Here is a 22,976-nt window from a genome sequence, read left to right on the forward strand (position 1 = left end):
CAGAAAGTCCCCATTACCTCTCGATATCAGTGAGTCTGGAAGAGTCACGGAATCCTTTAGCAAAAGGGTTGCTGTCAATTTTCAACTTGGTTATCTGGGAACACAAAAAAGAGCAACGTTACACGAATACAGTGTCAGGGTACTGCAGCGTACAAAGCGTTAACCAATCCATCCCCTGTGACAACACTGCTCATTTTATCTGCCTGCCCCGCGTGTGTGCCCTGCTCCTGGGACACTGGAAAGCTGAGGAGGCAAACCAGGGTGTGCTGCACATGTGGCAGTGGAAAGACCAAAGGGCATGGCAAGCTCAGCCTTCCTGTTGCCCATAGCAGAAGGAAGCCACCCATGGACAGCATTACAGCTTCCAAATGCTTTAGCAGCATCAATCAGGTCTTTTCCACAGGCAGCACAAATCACCCTGCTAACAGCTGAGCCTGCTTGGTGGAGCTGCACATCAACTAGCACAAGCCCCAACTGCCTGATGCCGTGGTTTCACTTCACCACCACCTTTTTTTTTTTTTTACCAGGATGGAAATCTTCTCAGCCAGGCCTGCCAGCCACCACACAGGGGCAGATTAACTGGTTTTGTATGAAAAGAGGCAGAGGAAGGGAAGGAAAAATGTGGGGAGAGCTCAGATTTAAAGTGACAGAGCTTGGATTGAAGGAGTAACCCCACTGAAACTATCAGTCTTGAAAAACCAGAGATCCTTAATATAACCTTCTTCAAAGGTAGCTATAAACCTGCCCACTCATGCAGTCACTCTTTCCATCCTGACTTAGCAACCCATTGCCCAGGAATCCCTCCTGCCCCAAAGCATATGAGCTCCCCTTTGTGATGAAACTTTTCAAGCATATGGTGATGGCTTTCAATATGGTTTTTTTTGAGGACTAGGAAAAAAATGCACTATTGCTCTTGTGAAATTTTCTATCTATCCAGCCAATTTAGATTTGGTGAATAAAACCTGAGACATCATTGTAATATTTGGATTTTCCAGCCATACTTCTTCCAAGAGCTAAAAATAAAATTGTAAGTGGGAGTTAGAGCTTGATGAGAGAAAACACAGAACCCATCCTGCAGGACAGTGAATGCCACTAGCTCTAGCTTAAGCCCATGAAAATCAACAGCTCTCAGCATTTCATATTAAGGGGCTTTGTCAGCCTGACTTCCCTCAAAAAAAAAAAAAACAAACTGTATTGAAGAGGCTACAACCTCATTTTTAATAACTGGGCCTCAAGACTCAGGGAAAAAGAAATAGGATCTTTTCCAAATACTCAAACAATGAAACGTTCTCATTAAACAAATATATTTGAAAATGGGGTGGCTTCTCCCCCAAAATAAAAAGAAATAATAAAGGGGATAAATATATATTTATATAAAATGTAAAAAAATAAAGAGGACAATTGGAACCAACTTTTAATTCTGAGAAAGAGGTCTTCTGAGGAAAACACAGAGAGGAAGGGACATGCTGACAATGGGAAATTCTGAGTTTTTAATTAACATTCTGTCAGTGGTCGAACACCGTGGACCTGAGTGTTGGTGGAGGGTTTGAAGCTGTCTCACCACTCACGTACAGCTGGTGGAAACAACCTTGAAGCCTTGTAACAAGGACCTTGAAACAGCTCAGAAAATTAGCTATAGGTTCATTCTACTTCCTCAACATCCATAAGTTGTTGGTGATGTTGCGGAGTGGCAAGGTAGTGCCTCACATCCAGTGAAGATTTTTATGGCAGCATTTTGAAAATCACCTTGAAAAAAGGCAAGCTCTAACTAGTTCCATTGACTGAGATCACCGACACACCAAGCCAACTGCACTACAGAACAATAAGGATGTCTATTCATCTCTTGAGCATATTTTCACCAATCAAACTTCCATCTTCCTGATATTAAAGTTTTGGTATGACATCACAGAAGAAACTTTTTGTATCCACCAAAGCCAGATGAGACTCACAATCATTTATGGCCATATTTTTCCTGAGAGACTGTCTCACAAACAATCAGAGAACATCTGCTAGAAAGCATTTTAAAATGAAATCTGACCTACAATTCAACTCTGTGGCAGTGGTTTGACTGTTTAAATAAATGCATGCCCTTTAAATCTTAAATTATGAGATAGTTTGTTGAAAGTGTAATGTATTTAGCTTTTATCTAATAACCTCCAGAAATGTAATCAATCCCTTCTTAAAACAGTTCTGAAAGAAATGGCAAAAATGAAAAAAGGCTCCATTTTCATTAGTCATAAATAAAATGACAAGATCAACCTCTAGGGGTTCCGGAGATGTTCCATTGAGAAATTTTCCAGGACTCAATGTATGTGCTCTTAGTTTAGAAACATCTCGAGTGTAAATATCGTTGGTAGACAAAAATCCATCCTACAGAAATAAATTCTGGGTTTAGCTGGTTTTGTGTCTGTTACTATTTTGCTGGTTTCTAAAGAAAGTTACATGGAAAAATCTAACTGCCTGTCCAAACATTATTTACTTGGGATTACCAGGTGCTGAGTATGTTTTCTACAGCATTCAGATACAAATCTAATTCTAAATCAATATATTAAATACTTAAAACAAGATGTGGGGTCTGTCATAAGGACTGACTTAATATTACTAATATTATCTTCGGAACTTCCTTGGCACCTTATGCATTAGTTTCATTTTATTCACAGCATTTCAAAATTGCTTTTGCTTCATATTAGGAAATGCCTACTTCTTTAAATAATCCAGCAGGTACATTAACTCTCTGATGCTGCTTGCCCACATATTTGGGCAGTGCCTATATTTTTCTTAACTTGAGGGAACTAAGGAGCAAAATAGGTGGGTTTTTCAGCATTAAGTCCTTAAAGCATGCTCTGAATCACACTGAGGGCAACAACATATTTCCACTGACTTAAATATTAAAGACCAATCCACCATCAAGCAGAGCTTCTGTTCTCTGATTGTTTATAGACTTCCTAAAATTACTCATTAGCAATCCATTGTTATGATCTCCTCCATTTTGTATATATTATTCACTGGCATGCAAATTGAAATTCAAACATCTGGATGTAATCTGGGCAGCCTCTGAAAAGCATATCTCTGAGTGATTTTCCCTACGTTTGAGCTTTACAGCTTAATTAGTCAACTTTCTAAGCCCATGAAATCATCATGTGCAAACCAGAATCTCTCTCAGTTCATAGCTTGTGGCATGAAAGATCACTGCAAATAAGAACAGTTATTTAATGAGCTATAATTAGAAAATGACTAAATGTCAATATGCAAGCAGCTTTGTATAGACAGAGGGGAAGACAAAAGAAAGCCTCTGACTTGCCAGTTTCACTCTCATGAATAATCCTTACTGTGCTTTGAAGTCTGTAGTGCTACTGTATCTTCAGGAATAATTCATGAATGTGAATAAGATTGGCATGGAAAGGTAGGTTATAGCAGAAATTTTCCTGGTTTAGATTGGGCAGAAGGGACTTTTCAGCGGGGTGGGATCTAGTTACATGTGTGGAAATTAGCAACTCTACTCACCAGTTGATTCTGGTAGGCAGTAACAGCAGTAAAAACTGTCTCTGGAAAGATGAATGTTCTGAACTCTTCTGATTTCAGATTTAGCAAAGAAGCTGTGTGGTCCTTCTTCTTAATGATGTGCACCCTTGGCTGGTACTTGTGCATGGAGTTCAAAATGATCTGCAAGGAAGAATGACAGAGCAGGGTCCTGAGAGGAAGGCTGACAGAACACTTAAAGGCTATAAAACCATGGAGGGGGTGGGGGAGGGGGAGTGGGGGGAAGATCTACAGGAGAAGCACCTGAAATCTACCCAGCCAGGGGCTAATTTTCAGAGCAAATCCTCCAGTTCCTTTGGGCAGTTCCAGGAAATGAAGGTGGAAAAGCAGGCATCCCAGGAGCTAGTCTCCTCTCACTCCTACGCCACTGGTGAGCATGCATTTCTTGAGGCATAAATACCTGTTCCTACAGGTGAGGTGTTTTACATACAGAATTAGTCACTGCCAGAGTGTGCCCTGGTTGGCAGGCGTGAATACGTAACTCCTGAAAGCTAAAGGCCAAGAGCCCCCACTTGCAGAAAATGTTCATGTGCAGAATGAAAACAGTCACAAATCCCTCAGAAAAAAAACATGACGGAAAAAATTAGACCCATCCAAAAACCTACCAACAGCAGCACAAACTGTCTGACCAAAAGTAATACTCCACATAGCCTTTCACTGTGGCAAACCTTTAAAACAAACTCTTTCAGGGGTGCTCTCCACCGCAGACTACCAAAAATGAGAGCAGGGAGGGAAACCAGTCCGGAACCCCCAGATGATTGGGTTTTGCTATTCTATCCTCATTAATAATTGTTTACGCGCTCCCAAAACAACTCTAAACCTAAGGTACCAACCAACCAATTTCAACGTTCACTGGAGTCAAACCAAGAGTCCCCCTTGCTTTAGTTACCACTGGCTGGAGGCCTGTTCGGCGGTCTCTAACCACAGTATTACAATATAAGAATTAAATACAGAGCTCAGCTCACACCAGCCCTTGTTTTGGATATAATCACAGTCACAAGACAAAATTGGCAATGGTGTGGGTGGTTCTATTTTGCAGGGGCCATAACGACATTGCAGTCAGCTCCGTACATCTGGAATAGCTAATGTGCATTCCTCAGGAAGCGTTAACTTCAGCTGAAACATAGCAGCAGCAGTGCAGTATTTCATGCTAAGTCAATGAGAAAGGTTGCACATTGCATTGGAGTGGAGAGCTTAGAGACAGCTCTATCATGGCTACAATTTCCATCAGTGTTTTTCTTTGCTGCTCCTTTGGGGCCAATATTGCCAAGACTCACACTGGGACTTTGTGGGGAGGCACAGAGCAACAAGAAAAACATTGCAATGACAGTGAACCATCATCCTGAAAGTGTTGCATGTTTGCTTTAACCAGCTCAGGTCCTTTTTCAAAGCACTTCACCATTTTATATACGAATATACTCAGTGACCATGGACCTTGCCTTTAATATCCTTAGCACTTTTCTCTCTCTTTGTAAAATTTTGTCTTGCCATCCTAGTTAGTTGAAGTGCTCTAAGCAGATGGAAAAGACATTTTAAAGCAGGGTGTGTGGATAGTGATGAGCTTACTGAGGGGTTAGCCCACAGATCTTGGTGCTTTCCATTGCCTTTCATGGCCATGATATCCACACCAAAGAATTACATCTGAGCAGCAGTCAGGCAGAAAGAGGAAAAAGTTGAGAGCAGCTCCCACACATGCCCTTCCCTTTCACTCCTCTCTGAATGCAAATTGTGATAAAGGAACCACATTTCTCAAATAAGACCATGTAATCCCTTTTGAAAGTTTTCCATAAAATAGAGTGCACATGGATAACTTCCCTTGCATGATACTCTACATTTCTTGTTCCCACCAGAGGCAAGTCTGGTCATTCATGTACAAAACAAGTACCGAATGCAGACAGGAGGTCACAAAACACCCATGACCAAGGTAAATGTCACCATTTCCTTCATGTGAGGATCTGTATGTGTAGTTCTCCACCTGCACCCCACACAAGTTACTGATGACACACAAAGACACTCCTTAATATCTGTGCAACTTCTTGTGTTATGACCATATAAAAACAGCCCAAAGAAGTTAGATCCAGAAGGTGTTCCTCACAGAGTAGACTGCAAGAGTGTCCTCAAAGTCCAAGCAGTCCCCTCCTGCATGGTGTAGCTATCAGAAAGTCCTTTATGGCAGCTCAGTGCCAATCCTTCTGGCATGTCCCAAGAGGTACATCAGGTGCCCATATATTCATGGCAGCTCCCCTGCACACACTTGCTGGCAGCCACGGGCCCTCAGCCACCCCATCTACCTTCGTGCTGACAGCCTGAGTCAGAGGAGACAACCAGGGTACCTCCTTACAGGATCCTGACTGCTGTAAGGTTAGGCAGGTTTGTAGGCATCTGGCTCCCACTGGCTACAGACCAGTAACCAGAAGCAATCTGGATGCCAGCTGCAAAATTCCAAGGTGGGTTTGAATTCAGGAACTGTGCTGTGAATGCCACTTCCATATTCACCAAATAATAGCATTAACATGTAACGTTTTCTTTCTGAAAGCATGATGGTTCCTAACTTGTGCCTGATTGATCAAAAAAACTTGGGCATAACTCCTTGTGGCTATTGCAAGACCCCTTTTCAGATTTCACAGTTATTTATTAAACATGTTCACAGCTTTGAGTTTGCTTTTGCATAGATTCATGTGTTTGAGTAAATGCCAAAAATAATGCCAAGTACATTATTACAATAATGTACACTCATGCCTCACCCCACCATAAACCAGAAATGATGGCTTTCCAATGAAGGACAATGAAAAGTCCTAAAGAAAGTAATGTGTATGAAAAGTATCACTAAAAAAATGGCGGGGGGCGGGGGGAAGTCACATTTATAAATATGTCACAGTCAGAAAAATGACGACTTCTTGCTTGGCTGTAAAAATCTAGAGATAGGATCCATTTCCTTCCTCTGGTAAGGGTATCTGAAAGTGTTTCCATGCAGTGAGCTGTATGCCATGCACACAGAGATAAGACTTCTGCCTGAGGCTTGGGGAGAATATGTGCATAACTCTGGAGTTACACATGCTGCTCAAAGTACACAATCAGAAATGCTTGCCAATCCCAAAATTCTCAGAATAAGAGAAAACAAACATACGTTAGAACAAATAAATGCCTCTCTTCTCTACTTCTTCCTTTTCAGGAAGGGAACCACCCCACAAATAAACCATAATTACAAATAAACCCAAAACTGTCTTCTGGATGGTGAAGACAGCAAGCAACTAGAACAAACTGGAATCAGGCTGGATCCATTTTCCCTACCTGTAACTAGTATTTAAAGGCATCTTTTGGGTCATCCAAACTTTCTCAGGAGCCAACATGCCTTATCAAACATAATTAAAAAGTGAAGACTGGCTCTTTGAATCTGAAGGGAGAGATTTCAGGAGGTGTTTCAATTCTCCTCTTCTCTTCATACACAGGAGTTCAGAAATGCCATAGGCTGTAGCACAGTGTGCCCTCCTTAAAGGCTCCGGAGAACTCATTTCTTCCTTAATTCTACTGATCATCCACTGATGGCATTTGCATAGCTTCAGTAAGACAGCACATAAAACATAACATCCTAATTTGGAACAAAAACCCCCACAAAATATTAAAAAGAGAGTGCTCTGTGAAGGGGTAACACGTGTCACTCAAATCTCAACACAGGATCAAGCCTTCAGGGCTTATCCTTAACCAAGCACACAAAAATTTCCATTGTTGTTGGCTGTCCAAAGTCTTTGTGTAAAGAGTGGGATCAACCTCTGCTTCTCCGGAAATTAATGAGAAGGCTGTGTCTCAAACACTGCGGATCATTTTCTGCTGCTGCCTGTATTTGAGACGATTCAATCTTCTTGCTCTGCCACATGTCTCTGTTCCCGACAGCTCCTCAGACCTACTTCTTCTTCCTACTCCTCTGGGCTTCTGGGAACTGCAACTCTCCTAACTAGCTTGCAATATACTGCTGCAAGCCCTTTATTAGAGGCACACATGGCCCCTGTTATGATGAAAAATGCTTCTTTTTAAGTGCTCACGTATACTGCTCTATCATCACTCGGCGATAGAGCCCACAAATCTTCCGCTTTGCCCTTCTACAGATTATGAAATAAAAGAGAGGAAAAAAGCAAAACCATTCTCCTCTAGTCCTGAAGGGAACAACGATGAGAACTGGGTTCAAGAACAATATACCCACAGATGGATCTCTACAAAAGAATGACACAGAGGCATCTATCTGGGCTTTCTTTTTGTTTATTTGTTTAGGTTTTCAGCTATTTTTGATGCTGTTATTTCCAGGATGTATTTTAAATTATCATGGCTGCAATTCAATTCTCAGTTCTTGAAATGAGTGAAAATTCTCTTTCGGATGAAAAATATTTGCACAGAACACAGCTGAGACAAATGGCCACTGTCTCCCACAGTCCAGGCAATAAACACCACACTAGAGAAGGGATTTCTGGTACATTGTAATCTGCAATTATTCAGCTGAACTAATTAGTTACTCCTACACATGCTTTAGAATTCAAAATCATTCCTCTCTTCCCAAAACCTCATTTACTAACCCTGCCTTTATTCTCATTCTTCTGAACTGAACTGCCCTGCTCTCAGCCAACGATTCTTTCAAATCTGTCCCCTTGCTCCTTCTGCCTTCCCTGAGAGAATCACCAAGCCAGAGGCAACAATTTTAACTTTTTCTTTGCAATTTGGAAGCACTACTCAGTCGGTCCTGCATTTTACAGGCATTCTACAGGAGAGAACAGCATAGACAATACCTATTCTTACCACCTACCACTAGGCACTCAGATAACTACAGTAGTTGTCCCCACTGATGGAGCATAGCAGGAACCCATGGCAAGCAGCTCTGAATCCTATTCACCATCTTCCAGCCTTAGGATTTGGGACAACAAACTGGCACCAATCAGAGCTGGGACCTGTCTCCTTCAGAGGCCCAAGCCCACCCTGTGACACCTTGACTTGCAGTTAGCCTACAGTTATTTCAAGGGCAATTTAGGCACACTTATGTTTTATAATTCTCTAGACCCTGCTTTGGTGTCAGGTCAGTACTTTCTTCTGACTCTGAGCTCATGCTGCGATGAGTTTGGAAGTAAAAGAGCTCTTATTGACAGACCCAACCCTAACAGGTGGCCTGAAGTGACCTGCAGGGAGCTTCCAAACACAAGAATAAAAGCATATGGGTTTGCTAGCCATGGCACGTGGCAGAGCATACTGCCAAGTCACAGCAAAATGCAAGCAGAAGCACAACAAAAGGTTCATCTGCCTTCCTTCTATCCCTTCCTCTGATGTTCAGCTCTACCCTGAACTTGTCCCTGATGGATGTTTTGCCTCTAATGGAAGTAGGAGCATGATTTGAACCATTGATCCAGGCTCCACCTTATGAAATATTACAGAAAATCCTGACTTTGAAAGTTGCCTCAAGACCAAAGGAACCCAAAAGGACCCTTAAACATGTTAAACCAAACATATTCCAGCTTCACACAACATCTTCCACCCCTGTGGTATGAAGGGCTGGCAAAAAGAGGTGTAACATGGGGACCATGGCAGCCTTTTCCCATGGCAGTCTCTCTTCCATTGAGCCCTGTGGCACAAGCAAGCAATTCCTTTGTGATTTCTTTTCCCTTTCCCACCCATAGAGGTACTCACATGTCCATGCTGATCCAGCTCATTGTTGGTGAGTTTGACTTTTTCAAAGGACACCATCTGCTTCAGTAGTTGCTCTCCTGTGAATGGAGAGTCAGGGTGCACATACAACCTAAAAAACACAGGGGAAATGCCTGCTCAAAATAAAATCTCATCTCTGGGCTTATGTGTGGGCACCACCTCAGTATGAAGTCAAAATGCATATGTCATTTTGCTTTTGGGATATGCGGTGGTTTCATGGGCATATCCTGAGAATTTAGGGTAATACAAAGTTCTTAAGAACTTAGGGTAATACAAGTCTGCTGCTAGAACATGATACCATCTCCCCAAAATTAATGAATTCCTGAAATAAAGCAATTCATGAAGGACAGTAAAGCAGATGACTTATTTTAATTCACTGGAACATAATTGAGAATCCTGTGTCTGAGTGCTAGACTGCTCCTTAACCATAACTATTATTTTATCCCTCTATCTAAAATAGAGATATTAACATTCCCTGTTGTGTCTTTTCCCAAATGAAAAATTGATCATGTCTTTCCCCACAGCTGTACTAACAAGCACTTAAAATAACAATGACTACAACTCCAAGAGAAAAAACATGGTGTCATTACAGAGATAATGGGGGAATGTAGATAAAGATGCATTTTTCTTTATATGTAACATTAAGCCGTGATAATGATTTTAACCTGCACTCGATCACACATTTGCTGTGGTGACGTCTGTTTATAAGAGGTTGAAGGCTGCAGTCCAGCACAGTGGTCTGACATGAAAAATCAGTTGCAGCTCTGCTATTAACAATCCTACAGTTGGGAAATTAAGCAGAAGAAAAGGAAACAAGAAGACATGCAGATACAATGATATATACATTATGGCTACACTAATTACAAGTGCCATGCTATTTAAGAGCAATGATTTTATAGGAAAAATGTATTGCTGAAAATTATTAACTCAACTGTTCATTTGTGATGGCAAATTAAGAGCTGGACTAGATCTTCAGCTAGTACAAACCAGCCCTGTTTTGCTACTGCCTGCACTGGTTATCACTCACTGAGGGCCTGACTCTCATTTTGGGTGATTTCTTTGGCCTCACAAATGACTTTCTTCCATTGGGTGGGTGGAGCAGGACTGAGCTGCCAGGTTAGGAAGATAAACATTTGTCCTTGTTGTTGAGCTACGATTTTAGAAAACCACTAAACGGTGGGGCGTAACTCTCCAACAGGGCACACAGATCCCTAATCAAGGAATGCCCATACTAAAGATGCTGGGTAGAGCAGCCCTGTTGCTCAAAGAGGAAGGAGATTTGATCCTGTATTCTGTTTTTGCCAGCAGAATCCCAAGACACAGTGAAACTAAAGTTTTACCAGCACAGCTCGCCTCAGATGTGCAGGATGTTTTCTTTACACTGATCCAAAGCACAACTTGGCTGCTCTAGCTATGTCCATGGGAGGGATGCTGAGCCAGGATTTCTGTCACAATAAAATATTCCTAGTATGCAGGCATCCTTGCTGCTATTGACTCTGGTGATTGCCCTGCAAAGCTCATAAAAAATGATGATGTATTCTGAAATACCAAGACCTGGAATCATGTTATGTCAAAAGAATCTTAGCTCTCATGAAAACTAACTTTACCTTCCTCTAAAAAACTGTGAAAATTTCAGTATTTAGAGCCCTGAATTAGGGAAAGCAAAACAAAAATATTGTCAAACATGCCCTGCAAATTTTCAGCCAGAGTTGTGATTTTTTTTTTGAGCCTGCCTCCTAATTTTGAGTGTCTGGATAGCTAATAATGTTTACTGTGATCGCAGAGTGTCAGACTCAGCAAGGTTTGGCTAATTGGGACCAAGAAGCCAAAGTATTTCAAATATGTGCAGGGAATGAGTAAAGACCTCCCTGTGCTGAAAAGCTGAGCACAATTGTTTTACACCATCATGGTTAATGCTTGGCTCTGCTTTAAAGCTATCAAATGCCTGTAAGCAAAGTGCTAACAGGAACGTAACTGACGGATAGGAATATCAATTACTGGTATACAATACAATAGACCTTACTTTTCTTAGCCCATTTTCTACACCCCAACAATCCCACTGCAACACAGGGTTCTGCCTGGTGAGCTACACCTATTTCCCACACTTCTCCCACAGCCCAAGCTTGCACCCCTCAGAGAAAAGGGTTAAAGGCTTGACAAAGCAATTTCTGAAGGAGAAGTTGTTGGCAAGACCACGAGTGTGCATGAGCAAGCAGGTCAGTGAGATGAATGTGCACATTCCATCATGGCACACGAGGCTCTCCCTGAAGTTTGCCTGGGATCTGCTGCACAAGGCCAGCCAGATGCAAGGGGCTCCTCGCTTGGATTCACAAAGGATTTAGGAGCCATATTTGGGTGTGAATTTGCTCCGCGGTATATAATGTTTCATAATGGACACAAGGATTGAGTACTGCTACTTTCTTGTGTATTTTGGAATGCAACACTGCACTCCCTCTATTTACTTTAACAGATGGTCTGGTCCCACAAGTCCCCTGCATGCTACTTTTATTTACCATAATGTCTCAATTTTCAAATATAATACCTTTTAAAGGTTTCCTGCCTAGAGTTCTCTGTAAGTCTGTAAACACTAAGTTAATTTAACAAATTACTGTAGACAAATACAGTTTAAAAAAATATAGGGACAAAATTTTGAGTGAAAGAAATGAGGCAAAAAAGGAAAACAGGAAGAAGATTAAATAAAGGTACATGCTAAAACTTACTGAACTGATGTTTCACACAGTCTTAATAATGTGGAATACAAACACAAAATATCACATAGGAACTCTATCCCCAGATACCACTTTAGAAGATTTACAAAAGACTTTCTGAAAAGTATTTTTATTTAAGTGCTCGTTGCAACATAAACTTGTTCATTGCAACATAAACTTGTCTTCAACATTGACAGCAGGAAGACAAGGATAAAACTGGTTTTAATAGAAAGTTCCCTGAAGGGCTAATCTTTCAAACAGAATCACAGAATACTCACTAATTTGAAAAAAAAATCAAAACCCCAAAAAAAACCCACAAAACTGCCATAGTGTTGAAAGTTATTTTTATAATGGAAAGAGTAAAACCATCAAACTGGTTCAATCCTGCAAAGTCTTACACCCAGGCACAATACAACTCCTGAATTATTCCCCTGATGTCACTGTGCCTGGGCAGATGCAAGCAGCAATGTGTATGTGAGGAGTAAGTACCTTGTTACCAGTTCCCAGACACTAAACACACACACAACTCCCACTGACACTCCTCAAGCAGGGAGAGCTAAAACCTATGTTTGGAGGACAAGAAATCATAACTTCCTTAAGGGTTTTGTTATTGGAGCAGGACTAAACTCGTTTCAAGATGGGAGGAGAATTACTTTTAATCTTTTCAAGCAAGACTGAAAGATGCGTTAACTCTCTAGAAGAAGCACTGGTAATGCAAACACGGGAACTGAACCTCTTGACATCCTTTTTTCACCTAAGAGACGTATAAGGAGGACAAAATTCATAAATGCATATGTAAGTACCGTCTGCACAAAGAAAAAGCTATCTCTGCCGGTGCTCTTATCAACAGTCTGTTAAACCAAGCATCCTGAAAATGAAGCAGGAAAGGTGTACATTCACATGTGGGGACAAAGCATCCTGAAAATGGAACAGCACAGATTTGCACACAGGGGCATTGATCTGCTGAGGACTCCCAAAAATCACCACAGTACAATAAAAATAACTGTTAAACTTCAAGAAGGTTTTACCCAATACTCAGCAGGGCAATTGCTAATTATTCCTGTCTCTTGTCTTATGTTCTAGTATTTCCTTGCTGAGCAAGTCTATGCCAAAGAGAGTGTGAATTAGAAATCTATTTAAAGGTATCCCAAAAGGGGTGTGAACAGAAAAATAAGAAGGGGAAAATCCTGCTTTAAAATTATTTCTGTTCTTCTGTTATTTCTTCTTTTGATGCTGATTCCCTTGGAGCAGGATCTGTGATTTTTCTTTGGGTTTTGATCAGTGCCCATTACAATACGTCAAATGAAGCCCTCAGACGTTAACCACACTGCAAGAAGGAGTTTTTGGCCATGAAAACAAAGCAGACATAACTCCTAGGTTGCTGTCTTTAATCACAGCTTCTCTGCTTGCGCTTTTTGTTTGTTTACTTCCCTGAACAGCCTTCCAGAGATCACCAGTCACCAAGATTTCAGTTCAACTATTTATATAAGGAAATCGCGCAGAATTTGGTGCCTATACTCACAGACCAAAAAAAAAAGAGTTTCCATTTCTTGTGTTTCACTTATAATTTTTGCCTCTGTAATAAGCAAGTTCTTAACCCCAGGCTAAGCCACCTGGAGCAGATCTGTGCTCCTGCACTGAGCCTTCTGCAAAAAGTTTCTTTGAAGCCTGAGAGGCATCCGCGTTATTTCCATATCTCGGGTTCTGACTCAGCAAAGCCTTTCGACATGTGCTGCAGTCGCACTGGACTTGGGGACTGAAGTAGGTACAGAAGTGCTGGGCTGAATACGATGAAGTGTGGGTCTCCTCTGAAGTGCCCTCCCACTTTACAGCCCAGCGCTGCAGCCTCAGTTGCCCGGTGCTTAAAAGAATCAGTCATTAATTACATTAATGGAATGACTTTGGAAATTAAATTTCTAAAACATTTTTTTCTGTAGAGAAAAGGGAATTTATTTTAGAGGGGTTATTTTACAGAGGGTTTTGTCCTGATGTCTCAGAATATGTCATGATCTTTTAACAAAAAGAAAACTGTGCTGAGGAACTGTTCTGTACTTTGCCTGCTGCCTAAGAGATGATTAAAATCAAGAAAAAAATCATTGGTTAGCAAATGCTAGGTATTTTACAGAAATAATATAATTTCAAGTATAAACAGCAATGAACTGCAATTTATTTCTACTTTGGCTTGGCTGGTGGTGCCTGGATGGCTTTAAATTATGAGGTCAAATATTGAGGAGAAAATCCAAGAGACACAAATTTTTTTTTTTCAGTTTTCTTATCTGAATCACAACAAACTTAATTTTTTTTTTTAAACCCCAGTATATGTAAAAGACCTCTTAACCAAATTCTACATGTCTTGGAATACTCAGTATAAATCAAATCTCAAGCAGAGATTTGAGGCCAGATTTTGCAACACAAAAATTGTAATCAGAGTTTTGTAACCAGCTTTGCTGAACATGGACTCAAAATCTCAGAGCACTGTTTGCAAACAGAATTGGAAGATTAATACAAGATATTTTGTGAAGGGGGAAAAAGGACAAAAAAAAAAAAGTAGAGATAAATAAAAGAGCAGCAATAAAATCTACAAACCTCGCAGGGAGAGGAGGGTCAGCTTTTCCAGCCACTAACCAGGAAGACCTGTGGTAGGCATATCTGTATCTTTTATTGTCCACAGGAACTATATCCATTAACACAATATACTTGGCCTCAGGATCCACTCCCGAGAAGGAAACCCTGATCGTAGGAAACATTCTCCTAGAAAAAAAGGTAAATCAAAAAATAAATATTTAGGCAGAGAATAGAAATAAGAGAGCATCTGAAAAGCTGCTGAAAGTAAGAATTGTATTTAAATCCCCTGAAAAAACTTAAAGCATGTATTGATTTTGCTTCCACATGATGGGAGTTAAATCTTATGTCTCTCTAATAAGGAGACAAAAATCAGTTTGAAATCGAAATTATATTTGAGAAGCAAAAAGAAAAACATGGTAAAAAGTGAATAAGGAAAGGAGAAATATACTGTTTGCCTGTTAGTTAAAAGTACACAACGATTTCAGAAAATAGTTGTAGCTTATGTACATAGATACTTAGGAACTTGCATTTTCTTTTAATTATTTATATTTTACAGGATCTATACTACTGTAAGGGAAATATTCCAGAAATTATTTCCGGTGTTATTCTCACATATTTTACATGAGTGTTTTCTTAAGCCTGCTCACAATATTTTTGAACGGAATTTTCAAAACTAAAATACTTGTTTTCTGTACTAAACTTTTAACAAAGCACAATTTTAAAATGTAAGCTTATCCTGTAGACTAGAAATAAAGTTAAATAATTTTTGATGGTTTAAAATACTGAACTTTAAATTGCGTGTTTTATACCTATTTTTAAAAAATACCGATAGAGCTCACCAGTTGGAAAAAAAAAAAAAATCAGGCAACTACGTTAATAAAAGTAACTTTGGAGATTATGAAACCTCAAAAGACATTTGGCTCCTCCGGACTGCATTTGACTGACCCAAACCCCACAAGTTTTCCTGAAGAAACGGCATAGCTTGATGTAAGAAGAAAGCCCGAAATGCTTTTGCGCATTTTTGCAACCGAGAGAAAAGAACAAACCAAACCAAGCTCTGACAGAATCCCTTCCCCACGACCCCGCGTTTCCCTCGGTCTGTACCAACCCAGCGCCTCAAAATCACAGCAGGATTTTAGTCACGAACCTGATTATTAGGGAAACAACACTAATTCCCTGCCGCCAGGACGGCCCGGGTAGATTTCAGCCGGCCCCGCCGCAGCGCACCGCGCTCGCTGCCAGCCCCGGCCGCGACTCCCTCTGCCCCAGAGGGGCTCCGCGCACCGCGCAGAGCCGGGCTGGGCCCACCAAGGGCTGCGGCAAGTATGGGGCTTCACCCTCCTCCTTCTCCCCTTAGCCCAGCCGTGCTGTTCTCCCAATCAAAAAAAAAAAAAAAAAAAAAAAATATATATATATATATATATATATATATATATATATATATATATATATATATATATATGCGGGGTTTCGGGGTTTCGGTAACTTTGCCCTTTTTTTCCCCCTGTCCAAAGCCGCTTTTCGAAAGATGCCCGGAGGGAAACCCAGGGGCTGCCCAGCCTTACCTCCCGGATTTGGTGATGATCATCTCGGTACCTAGTTCATGAAACTTGTCCCAGAGCTCTTTGGTCTCCAGGCTGCAGGAGATTTTAGCCATCTCCTCGCTTGGGATGATGGGAGTGGTGGGGATGAGGGGCTCGGTGCACAGGGAAGAAGGGCTGCTGCTAAAATCCCCGTGAGGGTCCAGGCTGGATAAATCACTCAAAGGCTGGGCGCAGGAGGATTTCTCAACGAATTGCTCTGCAGGGTTTGAAGAAAAAGAAAGAGAGAGAGAGGGGGAGAGAGAGGATTCAGCCAAGACAATGCGACCACCGACATAAGCTATATATATATATATATATATATGAAAGGCATTTATCGCTCAGCTGTCCGCGCTCTGCCCCAGCGCACCCGCAGACCTGGCCGATCCTTTAGGCGACCCCTCATCATCTGAAGGCAGCGGTGGTGATTTTCGGCGAGATGAGCTCCGGGAAGAGCCCGCAGCGGCGCCAGTCCCCAGAGGCACCGGGAGAGACGCCCGGGGGCGCGGCGGGAGCAGCACGGCCCCGGCCTCGCCGCCGCCCGGCCGTGATCCGCTCCGCGGGGCACGGCGGGGCAGAGCCAGCCCTGCGCGCTGCCCCCTGCTAACCGAGGGGTTCCACGGAAAGGTCACTAATTCTCATTAAAACGGGAGCGTTGGGCGCCGAGGGGCTGCTGAGAGCCAGGGTCACGCTGGGGGAGCACGGGACGCTGCTCCTGGATTGCGCCCCTGGCAGAGAGCGCAACGCAGAAGGAGTCCTTGCGCGGCCGCGTAGGCTCCGCGCTTCCTTCGCGGGGAAGTGAACCCCAAATACTAATTAAACAGCGGGCACGGCTCACTATCCCGGGAAAGCTGGGTCTGCCTTTCTCCCATCCGGTTTGCTGACACCGAACCCGCTCCTTTGGAGAAACAGGCTCCGGGGGAGCCGCGTGCGGCCGCGCAACCTACGCGGGTGCAGCAGCTGCTGCCGACGCGGGCCGCCCGCCACGTCTGGCTCCCGCCGGCGCTGCCGCCCTCCCCCGCAAGCCCCGGGAGCCTTCGGGCGCTTCAGCAGCTCCGCTGGGAGTTTCCGCCGGAGGCGAGGCCAGGAGGGAGCAGGGCTGCGGAGGCTCTGCCCGGCCCCGAGATGCGGCACCGGGATGCGGCGAGGGATCCGCCACCCGGCGCCAAAGAACGGGAGGAGCACGAACGCGCCCTGCCCCTCTAGGGAAAGGTTTTGCCTAAAGCTCCAGTTAATAAAAGCCGAGTCACAGGGCAGTCGTTTCCCTTCGATTTTCAGTTGAACGACATGAGGGAAGGGTTTAAAATTTTGAAAAGTTAAATTAAACAAGCATTTTCAGGGAAAGAAAACAAAAACACACACACACAAAATCTCAAACCAACCACACTAACACTAAGTTTAACACAAACCCATATAAATACGTCGACCGGGAATACTACAACGTTCCCGGCCTACATTAGCGCCCAGACTTAAAAATGAAGTTCACAATGAATCCCTAGACTATGTGAAATCTTTTGAGACAGTTGATTAGGTGCAGCAGACACTGAGGAGCTGCCTTTTCTGAATTCTTTTAAGATTGAGCGTAATCCTGTTCATTGGCGCCCTAAAAGCTTAACACATATTTTATAGTTTTGTGCGAACTCCTGGATACACGAAAGGATGACAAACCGCAGAAACTTGGAGGGGGGGAAGGAGGGGAAGATGTTCATGTTTTTAAAAAGCTTTCAGGAGTCTGAATCGAGGCAGCCGAATAGAGAGAAATCGCTTACCCGAAAATCGCAAATGCTTACAAAAAACTCCTCCCGGTCTACGGAGAGCAAAACAGCGTATATGAGCCTACATCGAAGAACTGTGGAGTGAAGGGGTTTTCAGTTCTACACACAAGTTTTACTACCCCTTGTAAGCCTAAGCACGACAACGGAGAGTCTCTATTTTGACTTCAGAATCAGAGTGGATTTGCGATATAAATTTAAGAGATTCATGTCAGCGAAGGAAAATTGAACTGCCTTAGAATGTGGGATTATTCTGCAAATGGCGAAGCTGGATGAATAAGAGGCATAAATGAAAGTAGAGGAATTTAGGAAACTCTTCATGCTATAAACAGCCTCTCCTAAAAAAAACAGTCGTGGGTGATGAAAGCGCTCAACCTTCAAGCTTAGGTGGTGCTGCTTTCCTCTCTTCAGGGGAAACCTTGGGACAGGGGGGACGCGCCGCCGCCCGGCCCGGCTGCCGGAGCGGTGAGAAGGGTGTGCCAGGGCGGACAGGACAGACGGACGCACCCCACGGACACCGGCGGTCACCCCCGTCCCCACTCACCCAGAGGCTTGATGGTGCTCTCGGGGGACTCCTTGTCCTTGGAGCTGCCGCTAGACATGAGGGCGGCGATGGAGAAGGCGTTGGCCCGGGAGGAGAGCTGCGGCTTGGGGGGCGGCGTGTACTCCATGGCCACTGTGCGGGGACGCGGCTCGGTGCGGCGCTGCCCGGACGGGGCGGGGGGAGGACCGGCCGGGGGTGGCGGAGCCGGGATACCGGGAGCGCTCTGCTCCCGGCGCCGCGAGCTCCCCGCCTTAACGCGGGGCCGCGGAGATCCTATCGGCCGGCGGCCAATCGGCGCCGGGACACGTCAAGGGCCCCGGCCCGGCCCGGCCCGGCCGCGGGGGAGGGGGCGGAGGCGGGCAGCAGCAGCAGCAGCAGCAGCAGCAGCAGCAGCAGCAGCAGGAGGGAGGGACGGACGGACGGAGGGAGGGGAGGGCTCTGCCCGCCCGCCCGCCCGCAGGATGGGGAGGGGGCGGCCGGCCCTCGGGACAGCTCCCTGCAGCCACTCCCCTTTTGGGCACCCCAGCCCCGCTCCCCGCCGGGGCCCCGGCTGCGGTTCGGGGAGCGCCATCCGCTCCTCTGAGCCCCGGCGGGGGAAGGAGGGGGCAGGCCTAGGGATACTCCCGAGGAGGTCCCTAGGCTATTCGCTTTGCCGAGGCAAGGAACGGCGGAAAGGCGCTTGAAAGGATGAAATGTAATTGTGAATTTTTCTGGTGCGTGTGCGTGAGTGTCAATTTTCTCTTTTATATTCAAATATTAAAAGACCGCAGCTTTCAAAGCAGCCGTCTTCGTCGTTGTGTGCTTTCTGTTGGGACAGTATGCTCCTTAAGGCTGATCGTACCCTTGGTTTTGCTGCACCGGATCCCAAGTATTGTCATCCCGGTGAGATGTGCTCGCCTCCACCGACTGCAGGTGAGACCCTTGCAGCATTCCCTTCTCAGCCAAACCAGTGCGTGGGCCGCTGATCGCACAGTTTTCTTCAAATCCGTTTCATCGGTTGCGGCGAAATAGATGTCATTGATCAAGCACATAAGACAGAGAAAGTCGGGACGGGCTGATGGTACCAACGAGTAGTTTATTCCAAGGCGGTGATTTAAGTACGTTTCTCACCAGTACTCTTTCACACATACAATGTAAACACACTGTCATGAATAAATTAAATAAAGCGTCGCGTTTCATTAAATTCCTTTAAATAAAAATATCACTGAAGATATTTACTCGCTAGAACGACTCACAAGAGGACATGCAGCTTTATCAATGAAATTCCGCCTTTTAAACCTGGAACAGAATTCAAGGACTCTTATTATGCAGGCTTGTGCCAGGAGCATACATACCCGGTGTCGATCCCGTTCCTACTATACTTAATTAATTATTACGGAGAAAGAATCACTTGGGTCACCCTTTCCAGCCAGTAGAGTGAGGAAGACGAAAAAGTGTTTTATCGCTTTGAGATCAGCGAGAACCAGCTGCAGTTTGCCCTTTTGTTTCCTGAATTTGCTTATAGATAGAATATCTATCGCAAACGGGACGTGCGTATTTAGAAGCGCCTAAAGCGTCTGCCAGAGGATATCGGCGTGGCCCACAGCGGTCTGGGGGCCCGGTCTCGCCTCAGGCATTAACGGGAGGAGAAGGGCGAAAGGGGAGAGCCCAGCCAGCCCCGCGGCTGGCGAGCCGGGAGGGTCAGATCACGAAGCATCGCCCCTTGCTTGACACAGGGAAACAGAGACGAGAGGTTCTGCCGACACCAATCTTCAAAAAAACCAAACAAAAAGTCTCCTCAGCACTTTACCACTTTTTCCCGAGGGACATCCCGCCAGTTACGGGTCCAGTTTCCCTGCGCGACAGCCCCGCTCCTGGGACCCCTCCGGGAGTGGTCCCGAGCTCCTGGCCCTGAGCTCCCTTGGCCCTACCTGAAAAGCAGGGCCCGGCCTGCCTGAAAAGAAAGGCTAAGGAGGGTACAAACAGCCGGGGAAATTGCCCTCTTCACCTTTCCTCTGGTGGTAACAGGGATGCCTAAGTCTCCTTTTGTTTCCTACCTACTCTCTGCGCCGCGCAAGTAAGGATAATAAAACCTGTCAAAGTAACAGCGCAGATCCTACAAAAAAAACCCAACAAAAAAAAAAAAAAAGCCCCAAAAACCAACCAAACAAAAAACCCAAACAAACAAACAAACAAAACCCCAACCAAAACAAAGTAAAAAAACCCAACCAACCAAACCCCCCAAAACAACCTATCTTTTTCCCTTGCTTATTTCCGTCCCCCAGCAGTGAGGTCGTAACATACCTGCCCCTAGCAGGGGCTGCCCCGGTCCACTGGGGCTGAGGGGAGTGAGGCGGTGGGCGACTGTGGACATTTCTGTGCGTCCGTCTGAGAAACGCGCAGCGCAGGCAGCTGAGGCAGCTCCGGGCGGATTTCTGCTCTCCCTCGCTGCGGGATTTCCAGTCCCGCGGGGCGACCGGTCATTGCCTTGGCCTGGGGGAGGAGGACTCGGCCGCGGCGGGGGGAAGCGCTGCGCGGTGAGCGGAGCTCGGCGCACCCGGGCGCGGAGGGGAGCGGAGCGGCGGGCGAGGGGGAACGGAGGCCGCGGCGCGGCCGTGGAGCTGGGACGGGGCTGCCGGTCACCTCCGGGTGGGAGGTTTCCCCCGGTGAGAGGAACGAGCTTTAGGGGCTTGCAGATCTCTGCTCGTGCCCTTGGAAGTGAAATGACCGGGGTGGGAAAAAAAAACCAAGAGCTTCGTTTTATTTTATTTTAAACGGGTCCGTCCACACGGGATGGCTTTTCTTTTGCTTGGTTAAGCCATGCAATTTTTCGCTCTATCCGACGAGAATCTGTATATTTTTGGTTTTTTTCCCCTCGCTCCGCCTCCGATAAGGAAATGAGCGTTGTCTAGACGCCCAGAGCACCCCCTCCTTCCCCGTGGGCAGGGAATGGGTCTCGACTCCGGCCGTCTAATCCTCGCTACGGCTCCCTCCCCCGCCGGGGCCGAACTTGGGAGACACGGGGATCAGGCAGCCCGAACGCGGAAAGGGTGAGAGCTCGGCTTCCCTGGGCTGCTTTGCCATCCCTGCCCACGGCCCTCTCCGGCGACGGGCCGGCTTCCAGAGACCAAGGGGTGGCAGGGGAACACACTACTACCCTAAAGCTCTTGATGCCTCTCTGCTTTCCCAACCAAGTGGATGTATTTGGAAACGTCCGCGCGCTCTTCCCAGGGGATGCGAACCGGAGCTGCCAGTCCCCGCCGCGCCCAGGCGCAGAGCGGCTGTCACCACTGTACCGACCCCCTCCCGAGAGCAGAGTTAGCAACCCTGCTGCTCCCCAACAGGGCGGTTGCCTCGCTTGAACCCGTTTCAATTAAATCCTTCGTTATTGTTTATCCTTACATGAAGAACACGCAATCTACAGTGCAGTTTGTTTTTAATCTAGCAAATCCATGTGTTTGTCGCTGGTGTCAGCCTTGCTGTGGCAGAGACATTTCATTAGGCTTCATTATTCTTTCAAAATACTTTTTTCCCCCACTTTCCTTTGCCTAAAAAGCTCCTTATTCTCTTGTGCACCAGAAAAAAACAGAGTGCGGTAATCGCAGCACACCTCATCGAGCTCGTTTGGTTCCCATCTTTAATCAGGACTAGGTCTCAGTTTCGCCGTCAGGTTTCAAACAGGGAGCTTGCAGCCCGCCTCCAAAACCCCCCTCTGATCCCTGAAGATCCAAGGAGAAAGCTCGATCCCGTGAAAACCATGAGCACCGTTTCTTCCCGGCCCTTTCCTCACCTAGAAAAAAATCACGACGGGAACGACACACGAGGGACAGAAAACTCGCAGAAATTCGCCGAGCAACCTAGGGTCCGGAGGGATGATTTCAGGTGCTCCTTCGCTTGTGTGACAAGAGTTCCGACGCTGCGCGTTTCCGCGCGGCCGCGCAGGCCCGCGGGCGGGCGGGCGGGATGTGCGGAGAGAGGCGCACACCGCGCGGGGAACCATGCTCAGGTTTTAAGCAACTCTTTCGCGTAGTCATGAGGGACAGTTGCCCTTTTAGGTTTTTTTTTGTTCCCGAAAGAGCCTCCACGCCGCACACTTCACGCCACAGAGGCAAACCTGGGCTGCGGCACCCGCGGGGCTGCGTCCCGAAAACGGGCCCGGCACCGAGCCGAGCTCTTCTCACGGCTGTCCCTTGGGATAACCTGGCATTTGCCTCCATCCTTCCTCCTCCGTTACTTCCCCGTCTCCCCTCCGGATCCGTAGCCTGTGGGGAGGGCAAGGACCACGTTTAATTAGGAGCCTACGGGTGCGGGGTGCCGCTGCCGAGACCCTCCCTGCCGCCGTCCCACCCTGACCGCTGCTGGCCCCGTGCTGCCCGGGGCGTGTGTCTGACCCTCCAGCCCGCAACCCCTCTCAAAGGTAACCTACAGTGCTGCTTTGGGATTGAGTTTACTCCTGCCTCAGGAGGGAAGAGTAAAATCTTTTGCTCTTTCTTATTTTTCACCCTTGTATATAAAAACCAGTTTCTCCAGCATAAAGAATGGGGTTTATTCTCTCGGGCAGGGTCTCCGGCTCGCCCGTTCGTGCCTTGTCAGAGCACCGCTACTT

The 22,976-nt window shown here is 45.6% G+C and overlaps 1 protein-coding gene across 1 annotated transcript in view; it reads right to left on the minus strand.

Annotated features, from left to right (window-relative positions):
- Nucleotides 1–18,616, minus strand: part of TBX20 (T-box transcription factor 20) — a 36,058-nt gene extending 17,442 nt beyond the window's left edge. Inside the window, exons 1-6 of the mRNA XM_021553267.3 lie at nt 18,392–18,616; nt 16,061–16,295; nt 14,517–14,681; nt 9,205–9,313; nt 3,505–3,663; nt 18–94 (exon numbers count right to left, since the gene is read on the minus strand). Of these exons, the coding sequence (XP_021408942.1) occupies nt 18–94; nt 3,505–3,663; nt 9,205–9,313; nt 14,517–14,681; nt 16,061–16,295; nt 18,392–18,518 (872 nt within the window). The 5' untranslated portion in view covers nt 18,519–18,616. The remainder of the gene's footprint in view (nt 1–17; nt 95–3,504; nt 3,664–9,204; nt 9,314–14,516; nt 14,682–16,060; nt 16,296–18,391) is intronic.
- Nucleotides 18,617–22,976: the final 4,360 nt, after the last annotated feature.

Source organism: Lonchura striata, chromosome 2 (assembly GCF_050655825.1).
Source record: "Lonchura striata isolate lonStrDom1 chromosome 2, ASM5065582v1, whole genome shotgun sequence".
In the NCBI taxonomy this organism is placed as follows: Eukaryota; Metazoa; Chordata; class Aves; order Passeriformes; family Estrildidae; genus Lonchura; species Lonchura striata.